A 13,492-nucleotide genomic window follows, 5' to 3' on the forward strand; every position below is an offset into this window, starting at 1 on the left:
GTAACTTCCATAACTCATCACACCACATGCAGATGCACTTATACAGTTTTACAGCTGTAAAACTGAAATGCCTTCTCAAAACCTGAAGAGCGTACACGTGCTATTTCCATAGCATAGCTAGATTATTTCATAATAAGATTAGAATCTCTGCTGTAGAATATGAAAAACATTCAGTTGGAATATTCTTCCATGCTAGAGCTGAAAGGCCCATTGCATTACACGTATCCAGCTTACACAAAACAGAGAATCCAGTGATGGATTCAAGCTCTCTAGTCTTATTGCCAGTTTAGGTATTCCTTCTATTTCCCTTTTAGGAGCCCCATCTAATCCAGAGATAAACCAAGATGACAGCAATTCCGACCAAGAACTCTTTAAAAATAATGAGAATCCAAAACATCTTCCATTAGAGTACATTTATTTTTAAAATATGGAATACCATTTGGAAAAAAAAAAAACAAAAAAAAAAAACACACAAACAATTAACATAAACACACACTTCTGAAGGACAGTTTAAAGGCTGACATCATCTAAAGGTATGAGCACCGAAAGAAGGAACATGACTACTTTAGATTAATGAAAAGAGTCCTGCCCAGAAATTACGTTTCTCGCTCTTGCAAAGATTCCTTGGGAAGAGAGCAGCTGCAAGAGGTCCTGCTCGCTAAGGTGAGCAGTTACAAGGTCATTAATAAATTACATGGTCACCTGCTGCTTAGGGAATAGGACTGAGGTGAAAATGATGGATCCTCTCTGTGTGTTTGACTTTGACCTCTTTCAGGACTGTTATCCGAGTCATGTAAGCCATGCAGCCATTTAAAGCTTCATGTTACAGTTCCAGTTGTTTTCTGGCTTCATTAGGGATACTCACGAGTAAGACCAGGAGGATAAATAAGTAACTGTTTCAGCACCATACAGCTAATGCATAATCTATACAGTTGATGGTGTTTATACTCCAGCCCTGTGATCAATAGGAGCTGTGCACGTGCCACAGATACCTTGTAGCCACTGGATAGTTTTTCCACAACACACCTTTCAGAGAACAACTGACAACATTGATCTTGACAACTTCCTTTTCTCTCTACTGTGATACATCTGCTACACTGACCATTTGCACCCATCCCCTCCTCACTAACCTATGACTTCTAGAGATGAAGAAAGAGTGGACTTGGAAGGAAAAAAAAATTACCATCTCAAGGAGAACAAGACATCTGCAACTGAGGTAGCAGCATTTTGCTAAGCTAAAAGAAGTACTAAACTCAGAAGAAGAGGGAGACTGCCTAGAAACTATTTTCCAGAAGAAACTGGAGCAGCAGACCAGGATGACAACCAAACCCCTCAGTGCAAGTGCTTTGGTTGAGCTATTCAGAGCGGACGCATTTGCAGTCTTTCTTGACACGCTGAATAAAGAAACCATTCAATTCACTCACTCCTCTGCATGGGTAATAGAAGCCACCAGGACTACCACGGAGAGGAAATTAAAAAAACTTGAGACGTCCAAATGCATCTGGCGGAATGCACAATACCCTAAATGCCAACGGAGGCTGGTGCACCTCTGAATGCAGCAGCTATAGGGCATGTACTGCATCTCTGCCTTCCCTCACCCCAGTGCAGTCTTTACTGTGTTGTGTGTCTGAAGTGATCCAACCAACCAGCTCCTAGGAGGACTACATTGGGTTTGTAGAGCAGTATCTAAACATACCAAAACCACTTCTTCCCAAACACCGTATCACCTCGGCCACTCTATTTTCACATATACTATTTATAAACCCTGTTACATTGCCTTTACTGCTTGTTCAGAACTCCTGTGAGCTTCACAGCATCCTTCTGAAAAGACAAACAGTGGAGCTGTCAAATGAAAAAATAAATATACTTTAATTTGTCAAGTAAAAGAGGGAAGTGATAACAATTGAAATTGTCTTTAAGGAAGGAATTAGCATGCTCACAGAAACGAAGTCCACAACTGCAAACCAAGCAGCTTCAGCCCAGTTCCCCCTCCTAGATTTTCTACCATATCCTGACTTCACTGTCACCATCTGCCAGAAAGGCAAGTTCCTCAAATGTGATCTGTATTTCTTCTTTTACCATTTCCCAGCAAATCCTGGAAAATCCTCATCCATAATTTATTAAGTGATTAAACCTCATTCAAACTTTTTGTTTGAATAATACATTATGCAACTCTTTGAGTTGGGGGTGCAGTTTGATTTAGTTCTTCTGTTGTTATGATCCGTACTGTGGACAGTTGAAGAGGCCCTTTGCACTGGTGTAGTTTGTTCCTTCTCATGCTGATACGCACATGTTTAGATGTGCCCCAAAGTGCTTGTAAAACAAGAGAGCTTATAAATGAGCAAATGGCATTCACACTGCGAGAACTTTCCCAGTAAATATCCATCTATCTCTGTATAAGCACCATTAAAGGAGTTCAACTTGCTGTCAGTTTTCCAAACTCGACCTTGCTTTGCAGTTGTGGAAAGTTACAGTCCTCACACCTTCACTCAGTTCTTACAAGCAGATAGCTGTGCAGTTAACCATCCGCTTTCAGAAGTAAAATGCATCCATCTTTTGGGTTTGCTGCTGACAACTAAAAAGCACTGTCTGCTGTGCGTATGCTGACCTGTATTTTCTACGGCTTACAACCCTGCCTTTTCAGAACAGCCATTTTTCTTCCCTCTGAACAGAGACATACGGCTCATTATGGCAACCTGGATGCCAACTTTGATGTTTGAAAGGTTAGATTAAAAAAAAAAAAAATCTAAATAAGGAAGGCTTTATTATTATTATTATTTTTTGAGATTCTGCTGGTCTCCTGCAAGTCAGGAAACAGCACAAGGAGCCTTGCTCAAGTCTTTCAGTCACCTCCTTTTGTTTTAACCCCCCCCTGGCTTCTCTGCCGTGGTGTTCGCACCACACAGCTGCCCTACGACACTCCAGCCATCGCAGGCGAGGCGGCGGGGAAGAGTTTACGGACTGTAATTACCAGCTTACCCACGCGGGCTCCTTCCTAAAGGCAGGACCATCCATCATCCCCTTTTGTGCTACCAGACTCCTTAAAAGGCCTACTCGCTTTAACTCCCGCGCGTCCCGGGGCTACCTCGATGGCTTTCCGAGGGAGCAGGGCACGGCTCGCCGGCCTTTTTTGGGAAACCCTGCCTCCGCCGAGCGGCCGCTGTAACGCTGCCCCTGACAGAGGTGCTGCGGGGAGGGCGCTCCCTCACGGACCCGGGGGAGGGAAGGGGAGAGGCAGGGCGGCGGGGGAGCCCCGCACGGAGCCCAGGGCGAGCACGGTCCTCACCGGGAAGGGGAAAGGGAAGAGGAAGCCCCGGAGGGAAGGAGGGGTCCGGCCGGCGCCCCCCCCGTCCCCGCACCCCCGCGGCGGGCGGGAGGCCTGTGGGGGCGCGGCCCCGCCGCCGGAGCGCCGGCAGCTCCTCCCCGGCGGTGCCCCGGAGTGGGAATAAAGACAGATAGCGGGGCGGGCGGGGAGGGACGGAGGCAGGCGGAGCGCGGAAAGTTCGCTGCGCGGCCCGCAGCGATGCCGGTGGGGCGCCGAGCGCTGGGGCTGGGCGGGCTCGGCGGGCCGTAGGGCGGCGCGGGGCGCAGCGAGCCCCCGGCCCGTCCTCTCGGCGGGCGGGCGGGAGGAGGCGGCCCGGGCGGGGACGGCGACGGGGCCGGAGCGCCCGGAGGGGGAGCGGCACCTCGGAACCGGCCGCCGCCGCCGGGCGCGCTCGGGGGAAAGATGAGCTTGTTGTCAGCCATCGACACCAGCGCTGCGTCCGTCTACCAGCCCGCCCAGCTCCTCAACTGGGTCTATCTCTCGCTGCAAGACACGCACCAGGCCAGCGCCTTCGATGCCTTCCGCCCCGAGCCCTCCTCCTCGCAGCACCCCGACCTCGGCTACACCAAGAGCCCACCGGAGCTGGGCTCCTCGCTCAGCTCCAGCTATCTCAACAGCTTCTTCCAGCTCCAGCGCAGCGAGGTGAGTGCGCGGCCCCCGCCGAGCCCCAACCGCCATGATGCCGCCGCCCGCCCCCGGGGCTGCCCCTCGCAGCTAACGGAGCGCGGCCCGGCCGTGTTGACACTGTGGTAAATGGTTACACGCCGGCCGCCACAGCCGCCGGGGGGGACACAAAAAGCGCTACAGGCGTCCTAACTGCTCAAAACGTCCCCCCCTTCAACTAAAATTATTATTAAAATCACTTCTGTAAATGTATCTATAGACACTGGGGGTGAGGCTGGAAGGAGGGGGTAGTAAGTTGAGTGAAAAGTTTTGCGCGCATTTCGTCAGGCACGAAGGAGACCGTAGGAAACCAAAGGGAAGGAAACTAAAAACACTATAGGGTACACAAAGACAATTCACTGCGGAGCTCCCTGTCGCAGGAAGTTGTTGAGGTCAAGCACTTCTGCATCGGAGGGACCTCGCTGCTGCAGGGTGGCACCTCTCTCTCTGCTAGGGCGAGTGCCCCACAAGAGGTCTCCAGAAGAGGAGCAGCAGCAGCAGCGCTCCTCCCGGCCAAGGGGCTCCTGCCTCGGGCCTCCAGTCGCGAGGGGCTGGGTGGGCTGCATGCCCAACCCGCTGTGGCACTTCCACAGTGACATTTCAGAGTCCTCCCCGCGCCGTTTCAGTTACAGCATAGGTTTAAAAAGCGCTCTCGGCCAAAATGCCTATTTCTTTTGTCAGCAAAGGGGTTGTTAATTGAAAACAAATCAAATTCCCCAGCAGTCACGGTGTTACAGCTGTTAGCGGCGGAGAGCCAGAGCTGCGTACACACGTACTTCTTTCCTTACTTAGAAATCATTTCTTCCTTCAGAATTTTGCAAAGCACATCCAGTCTCAACACTGACACTATTTTTGAGAGCATATAAATCAAAACCCAGTCAGTCCGATGCACTCGACTTCGGTAACCTAACATACCCAGTTTAAATATACGCAGACTTCACAACACACCAATTTTGCTAGAAGGCCAAGAGGGAGCATAACATAAGCCTCCAGCTCCCTACCCACTGGTTACCATTCGGGGATTTTGACGAGCTCTGTGCTCTCCAGGTAGCAATAAGAGTCCGGGGCTGGCCTACATGGCCTCTTTGCAGAGCGGGACACCGCTCGGCTCCGGGTTTCCAAATGTCGGAATGCACCCCGCTCACAGCGGGTCCTCATTTTCCTCCCTTTTTCTCACGAGAAGTAAAAACAAACACAGAAACCCACCCACACAAAGTACATGAAGGATGCATGCAGGAAGCCTCTGAAACAGTCTCTGAGAAAGTTTTCCTAAAGTTTCTCCAAGTTCTTTTTCTGTTTCTACTACACCCTTTGCGAGTAGGAGCTAATCCTTTCATCACACTCTCCCTCTTTCCCCTCAGTTCACATTTCTTTCCATTTTTCCCCCAAACCCTTTCCTTTGGAACACCATTTCCCGGTAGGCCAGGCCTTCCCCCAGCCCTGGCCACCTCCCAGGGGCACTGGCCAGCCCCACCTCCGGCTCCCTGGCCCAGGAGCAGCACCAAGCTGCCTGCCACCCCTGTGAGGCATACGGGTGCCACCTTACACGACTCCTTTTCACCTTCTCCTGTTTCCTGAGGTGTACTAGTGACAGCCAGGAGAGCTCACCATTCAGGAAATAAGGAGTCATTTGATTCTATGCAGATATTAATATTCTTTAAAGACTGAGCACGTTAGTTTCTTCCCATTCCTTTTCCAGCCTGTGGCAACAATTGCATTGAGTACCCTGCTGGCAGAGACGCTTTTCTCTATTTCCAGTCTTCGCCTGAACCATGCATTAATGCGGCCTCGCACTTAGGGAGGGGGTCTGGGCAGAGGGAAGGGGACGCTGCCACCTCTCAGGGCACAGCAGCACACTCGCACACTGGGTGAGCTCTGAAGAAGCAAGGGAATGCTTTAGTTCCCTGGGCTAATGCTGTCTGCTTATTCTGCATCTTTCACTGAGGGGCTTAGAAGGCGTTAGAGATACTGTTGCTCAAAACAACAACAAGAAAAAAAAAAACACACCAAAGTTCTGTCAGTATGCTGAATGTTCTGTTCTTTCCAGAAACTAAGCTAGACTGCTTTTTGGCAGGAGCCACCCAAGAGTTCCCTACAATGTCATGCTCTTAATTCTTGAAATTCTAACATCTGTTTATTTGCGGATGCCATTCAGCGTACACTAAGTATTTTGACTGCGTAAAATTGTTTTGGGGAGCAGTAGTGCTGTATGCTACTTTTGCATCAAGTGGGCTTATGCTATCTTTGGAAGACACATAGCTTTCCACAGTTAAACCATTGACTGTTTTCTGCACAGTGCTTGCTTTGGTTGGCATTTTTTCCTCCCAGTTTTGTCCTGGGTTGGCTCATCCTGGAGCTGGGCTGTGACAATGATTGACAAGTAGCTGTATACAGTATTTGGAAAGTGACCTAATGAGAGGCCAAAATAGCACCAGATTGAGAAATGGTAGGATCACAGGGTATAAAATAGTTATGCGCCCTGTAGGTTGCTTTGCAATTGAGAAATTTCTGGAGGAGATTGCTTGGAATAAGAGACAGCACTTGTGAGAAGTTGCTATTATACTGGGTTTGCAAGTCTGCATGGCAGTGCCTGTGTATGTGACTTGCATGCTGACCAAAGAACTGGACAGAAAAAAAAAAAAAAAAAAAGAGCCAGCACCCACAGAGTAGTCTTGCACTTCACTAAGATTTTTGTCCTCCAGACTTTTTCCACTACAATGGACGCCTTCTAAATAAACATGATGAACACAGCTGTTTGGTGCATAAAAGCCCATTGTACCCAGAAAAAGAAGCAATAATAAAGGTTTAAACAGTAAAGCGACAATGAATGTTTTGTTCCATATGCAAGACTCATTTTGCAAAACAGACCTGCTTTAAATAAAACTTTACTGCAGCATTTATTGTCCTAGATATGAAACGAAAGCATGTTAGAACATTAAGATGTATTAAATTGGCTATTGAACCGAACTCCACCCTCATTATAACACCATCCGTCAGAGCCAAGTATTTGAGGTTTTGTTGTGAGGCTGGTTACATGGGATTTAAGGCATTTGAGACACAGCCAGGTAACTGTGGCTTTGTGTCATTGCGTGGTATAATTGAGAAACCTAGAATAATGGGGCAATAGTGTCATATGGCATTTTTCTACTCTCACAGTAGGCTTCCTACTAAATCAGTGCTGACTTCGGTCAAGAGGAGAAAGCTACAAGTAACTCCAAGTTACCATATTATAATCAAACTTGTTTCTTTGAACATAAAGTGCTAATTCCAGTACAGGCCAATATTTACATGAGAAGGAGCCCATGTCCTAGCGAATTCTTTACCCACGTACAATGCTTTGCATGTCTTTCCAAGAGGGAAATTCCTTCCAGAAACCTCTACAGCAGCCACTTTCCAGATCCAAACCAGGTCTTATTTAAGCACAAATAACTGCATGTATGGGATTAGAAAACAATCCAATTTTTTGAGAAGCAGTTCATGTTTTTGACTCAGGGACTTGCAGATCCATTTTTTACAGGCAAGAGAGGAACTAATTGGGAATGAGAGAACACAAGCTAGTTCAGTTGGCTGCATTAAAGTGCAGATCGCTCACTCAGGAAGGAAAACTTGGGGAATTAAAGAAAAAGAAGTTAGAGCCTATACTACAGCAAATCCTGATGAAACCCCTGTGGAACAGAAGCAGGTCTGCAGCACTGGGATCACTACAGCTTGTGAAGCAGCTTTCTAAAGATGAAAGGTTAATAAGACAATGACATTCATGTATATTATTGTTAAAAAATAAATAAATAATGAAACGCAAGAACAGGAAGACGTGTGGTAGGAATATAGCATTTCTACAGAAAATGCATTTTCTATCAAACAACCTTGTTTCCTGTCTGTCCTTCATAGAATTTTTGGCAAACAAACTAGCTCAATACATTACAAAGAAAGACCTGTTCTTTAGCCTAGGTGAACTAATTTGAAAGGTAAGGAAAAACAAACAAAAAAAACAAACCACGAGTTCTCCCATCCTGTAAGTATCAGAGTAATACAGGGATTGCCATACAAGATCAGGCCATCAGCCCACTAAATGAACTGCCATCTCAACAGCCACAAACAAAAGACTTCAGAGACAAAACACTTTGTAAGAGACAAAACACCTTGTGTGAAGCTGCTCGCAGCCGGTGAGGTCCTAGGGCAAATAGAGCAGAGATGAGGATTAGCAGAAACGGCCATATGCTCTGGGACACTTCTGACTCCCCTGGTTCTCTGGCCAGTCATTAGGTACTCTAGCACAAAGCATATCTGTGATCCGCTCAGCACAAAGCCTCCTTGGACAGGACTCCTTGCTTCTCCATTGCAGGCTCAACAACCACAGTTATCTCCTCTTACTTAAGTGTCCTTAAACGTAGTGCAGTGTATAGGTTGCCTTCAGTAGATGAAGTCACGTTGAAAATAATTTCAAAAAAGTTTTGGTTCCTGTATTTACTTATTCTCCCAGTAAGTTTAAGATTTGCTTTTAGCACAGCCAGAAAGTGTGTAGGACCACAAAGCATCAAACACACTGCACAGGGCTGTGTCTGCAGTAAGGTTTTCTTACCTGGACAAAGGCAACAGCAAGGTAGTCTGGCTGCTGGCCTGAGTCGGCCTTTACATTTTCAGTATTAGATGTTACTGTTTCTCAAGCTGAAACATTTAGGTTTTTCTTAAGAAAAGGAGAAAGTTCAAGTATTACTTCAAAAACACATACACACAAAAAAGCTAAGTCTGCAAATAGGATCTATCAATTCTACCTACATCCTAAAAATGTGAGCAGCATGACAAAAGTCATTTAGATAAATTTAGAGCACTAGGAATTTCACATATATGAGAAAAAAATTGACTGTTACGGAATAATTAAACATTCCACTAAGACTGCCAGCTGTAAATTACTCTTAAAACATCCATTAATAACAGTGATTATTATTTGATTGATCTCCTTGCCTTGATTTTTCTCATTATTGTTTATTTAAGTGCTAAAACTTAACTTAAACAGGCAATAGCTCAGCAGTTCTTGTGTTAGAGGCCTGTCTGCTCTCTGACTCAGGATGATAGTCCATTACAGATATCTTGTGGCTATGTAAAGTGACAGTCAACTCCTTTGAGACTGCTTTTCAAGAACTTGCATGGCAGTTCAGGTGCATTTTCCCTTCTGCCTCCTCCCCAGGTGCAAAGGCTTTTCTGTGGTTTTACAAATGGTATTTAAAAGGGGAGGGGAAAAAAAAAAAGAAAACCCAAAACAACACGTACTTCTTTCTCTTTTCTTGTCACAAAACTGCCTACAAAGGTGAACGAAATATTAGCACGATGCTGTCAGATAACTAAAGCAATCAATCCAAAACAATTGTTTTTTAATCCCTTTCTAAGACACCTGACCGCTACTGCTAACAATAGTGGGTTTAGGTTATTAAAAAATAAATAAACCATTTTTAAAGATGAGAGGCTCCCTGTAAGTCTATGCTGTCAGCAGGCAATGCATATGATTGAAGCTTTCAAAAGCTTAATTGCTTCTGTATACATGCACCACAACGTACACTGGTACTCGCACTGTCTCATGGATTTCTTTTTTGCACTGGTCCTTGCAAGGGATTCAAGAGAGTTGAACCTCTGTGAGTCAGCAGACTTCTGGGGTATCAGCATGTCAGCCTCTGTCCTCCCGTGCAGCCATCTCTAAAGCTGTTTTGAAAGCGCTGCTTCAGCACAGAAAGTACAGATTTCACACCCCCAGCTGTATTCTGGTCTCAAAGTCTCAGATCTAGCAACTACTGCATTTTCAATTCGAGTTTGATGTGTGCTGTAAAATGCAAAATTCAGGTGAGTGCTAAGACAAGTTTCAAGCCCAGAAGCATTCTTTTTTTTTTTTTTCCCCTTCCCTCTGTTGCTACTTCTGCAGCCATGGCCTCTTGCTTTGCTACTTCTGACCTTGGAAAACTTTTTCTTGGGACAGGGGGTGGAACCAAAACCAGAACAGAACAAACTACATCCATGAAGGTGTTATATGAAATGGAATCGTATACAAAATGTATTTCTTATTTTCAGAAGTGGGAAGTCATACAAATTCCAGTCTTCCATTTGTATCCCTTAGGCATGGCTTTTGACTTCTCTACTCGCCAGGATACATGTATATATATATATATTTTAAACTTTTAAGCATTCTAAGTACAGTTGCATTGTTTTTCCTTGGGATTCTTTATCTGAGCAAGGCCGAGCAGAAACCTCATGGAAGCAAGCTGCTAGCGAAGATATGCTGATGTTAACCCAGTAGCCGAAGCCTCTTTACCTCGTTACCCTCCCCACACGTGAAACCAATGTTACTGCAGCTCTGCAGTGCATCTGCTCTGCCTCTAGTGTTACCTTGTTCAAATGTGACTTATAGTTGGGCTTCTGCTTCATGGCAACACAAGTATTTAGCCACATCACATCACATCAAAGGCTGAACTGTGTTTGAAAAGCTGGCAAGAGCTAAAATATTAATTGCTAAACTTACATCAGGTCATGCAGAAGAGGGATGTGGGCCTTCCTTTTACCACTGATTTCTTTTTAATCTAATCATTAAAAAAATAACAGCAATGGAAAATGGAGCAATTATAAGTATTCTTCCCAATTAGTTGAAAATTATTGCCAACTCTCACAGATCACTTGGGACATGCAAACTTGTAACTAAGAAAAGCATGGGCATTTGCTTTTAGTCTCAGAAATACATCCATGTCTTGAAAAGTTTGCCAGGCAGCACATGCAGGGAAATAAACGAAAAACCCCACCCAAACAGTCAGAGGCAAAAGCATGCAAGATTCCTATTACAATTCTATTTTATACATGCAGTTCTCAGTTACTTTACAGCATCTTCCATGCCAAGGCACCCAAACAAAGGGGTGATGTAACTGTGATATAACTGTTGGGTAATGATTTTTCATCCCTTCCTCTTTTGCTCCTTCGACATCAACTCAATTACTCAGAAAAGGAAGATGCTTCTCCAGTCAGCTGCACAGACAATCTGTCAAATCTGACATCAACCAATATATTTATGAAAAGCATGGAATGAATAGAAAATCCAAACATATACAAAACAATGATTTTATCCAAAAGCCAAAGTCACTCCCCTTCCCCTCCTATTTGTTTAAACTTTGTTTTGGGGATTTTGTTGGTTTGTACAAGACAGCAAGAAACAGCACCGCTGCAAGAAGTTATAAAAGTTCAGAAGAGATCACATTATTGACAGTCACTAGGTGAGGATTAATGCAAGGCAATTTTCTAATTCCGAATTTAAATTCTGGCTTCGTGCATTTGCATGAAGACTCAAGCACAGATATTACAAAGGTAATCATACGACATTGATAAGGAATTGCATAGAGGCAAAGCAAATGTGTTTTGTCATCAAAACTAGATGTATGGATATAAATGATGCCTAAGAAGTGATAATGGATGTCACCTTAAAGCTTCTGGGCTGCTTTATGAAACGTAATAGTTGATATTTGTACCCGTCCTCAGTTTCCTCCCCTAGGGAAATTGCCAGCTGCCTGATGCCCATTTTGCCGCTCTCCTGCGTTGCCCTTCTCCCTCTTTTAGAAAGCCATGATGAAATGATTAAATTAAATGGAAAGAATTTAAGTCTATGCTTCCTTGCAGTTTACTTCAGTTTCTGTCTGGGTTCCAGAGAAGTTATAGTGGAGCAAAGGAACTGATTAAGTTTTAGAAAGCTATTCAAATCTTCCAGCAATTCTGACAGAACTCAGACAGATGGTATTTGATAAGTGTCACAACATAGATCAGTTTCTTCTAGGAATGAAAACTAGAAGTAGAACCTACTTCTACTAGAAGTGGAACCTAAAATTACAGAGAGATTCACTTCAGAAAAGTTAGGAGGACTGGGTTTTGTATATGTCCCTCGTTGCCTAGCCAGGCCAGCATGGTTGTTTTGAGACTCAGTGGGTTTTAAGTTATCAAATTTTAACATAATCACAAGCCTAGCCCATTACTTTCTGTCTTGGGTTTTGGTGTGAGCAAATACTAAGAAGTCCAATAGCTTGAGAAGGAGGGTTTTTAAGGAGCCTCCTGTAGGCCTTTTTCTTGGTTCTTCCATACCCACTGACAACTGCTGCTGCTTGGACAACTGTTGTGTGGTGTTCCCAAACCTGCATCTTGGGAAATACATTTTGTCTCTCTCAAGATTCAGTTTGAAGATAAGCAAATACCCTCACAGTCCAGAGAAATTCTGTAAGGTCTACGGCTCTGGTTTTCATACCCGAAGCAGAAATATGTTGCTGCTACATAAAAAGACCACCCCCAGCTACTCCAAGGACATGGCAGGATTTGGTGTCTCTTTTGAATGAACGCAAGTGCAATGCCCAAGAAGGATTTCAGGAATCTGGCTATCTATATTTACATCTCATCCAGCTAACTGCCAACCAAGCAAACATCTTAGAGGGATCATCTTGCTCACATAGGCTGCTCTTGCAAACCCAGGAGTCCCAGATTTCTAAGCCCATTGGAGATTGTAGCAGGGAAATAGGAAGTGTTTGAGAGGAGGAGACTTTGTTTGCACTAAGCTAGCCTGCCAGGCACCTATACGTGTGTGTTCATCAGGGCTGTGGATACCTGTGGTTGAATGGAAAGCAATGGACCTATTGTACAGATGTTGCATCCTGAAAAGAGGGATTCATAAGGGCTTGTGAGGGAACAGGGTTTGAGCATCGGGGGCCTGTCCTTGAAACACAGAGGCATTCTTACAACCATCTTCCTCCAAAACGCATTGCAACTGAAATTAATAATATATTCATTACCCCAACAAACACAACCTGGGAAAAAAAATCCTTAAGTCTAATTTGAAACTAGATCACTCAAGTTTTATAATTTATCTGAAGCAGTATGTGAAGTTTTATACCCGCTTGCTTAGATCACACTTGAAGCTATGCTGTATAACAACTGGTTCAGAGGGTGGCTATAGATGTAGATAAAACTATCCAAAAGCTGGAGTTGTAAGATGAAATTCCAGCCTGTCATGTAAATAGATGGAAGCAATTTATTTTCTTCACTATATTCAATTTAGGAAAAGTTTTTGTCTTCCCATGAGTGCAGAAACTGAGGCCCTAAGCACATTGTGAGGGGCCCGCTCTGGGCAGATGATGTATTGTTTCTACCTCTGACAGTGACCTTAGCTTTGCCTCTTTTAAACTTTGGCAGCCATCGCAGAGGTTTCTGTGCCAAGAAGGCATTACTGAATGTAAATGATATAAACAAAAGTGTCTCAGACTTAAAGTTCTATTTAACCCAAAATGAACATTTCTTAGCAGAACCTTTCATCATGTAAGAGCTGCACAGGAGGTAAATGCTTTCTTAAGTGTGCCTTAAACAGGCACATATCTATTTCCGGGTGTTATTTTTCTTATGTTTGGAGTGTCAAAAGACCCACCAAATGAAAGGAAACCTGACTCTTGTTTTTCAAACTGTAGGTCAGATTGAGACAAGATTTCCTGCAGGAAACAGAGA

At 44.5% G+C, this 13,492-nt stretch overlaps 1 protein-coding gene across 1 annotated transcript in view; it reads left to right on the plus strand.

Annotated features, from left to right (window-relative positions):
* The first annotated feature begins 3,454 nt into the window (after window positions 1-3,454).
* The window catches only part of ZCCHC24 (zinc finger CCHC-type containing 24), a 109,011-nt gene continuing 98,973 nt past the window's right edge, over window positions 3,455-13,492 (plus strand). The window contains exon 1 of the mRNA XM_048074799.2: window positions 3,455-3,967. Within this exon, the coding sequence (XP_047930756.1) occupies window positions 3,728-3,967 (240 nt within the window). The 5' untranslated portion in view covers window positions 3,455-3,727. The remainder of the gene's footprint in view (window positions 3,968-13,492) is intronic.

The sequence above is a fragment of the Anser cygnoides genome, chromosome 7 (genome assembly GCF_040182565.1).
Source record: "Anser cygnoides isolate HZ-2024a breed goose chromosome 7, Taihu_goose_T2T_genome, whole genome shotgun sequence".
Lineage (NCBI taxonomy): Eukaryota > Metazoa > Chordata > Aves > Anseriformes > Anatidae > Anser > Anser cygnoides.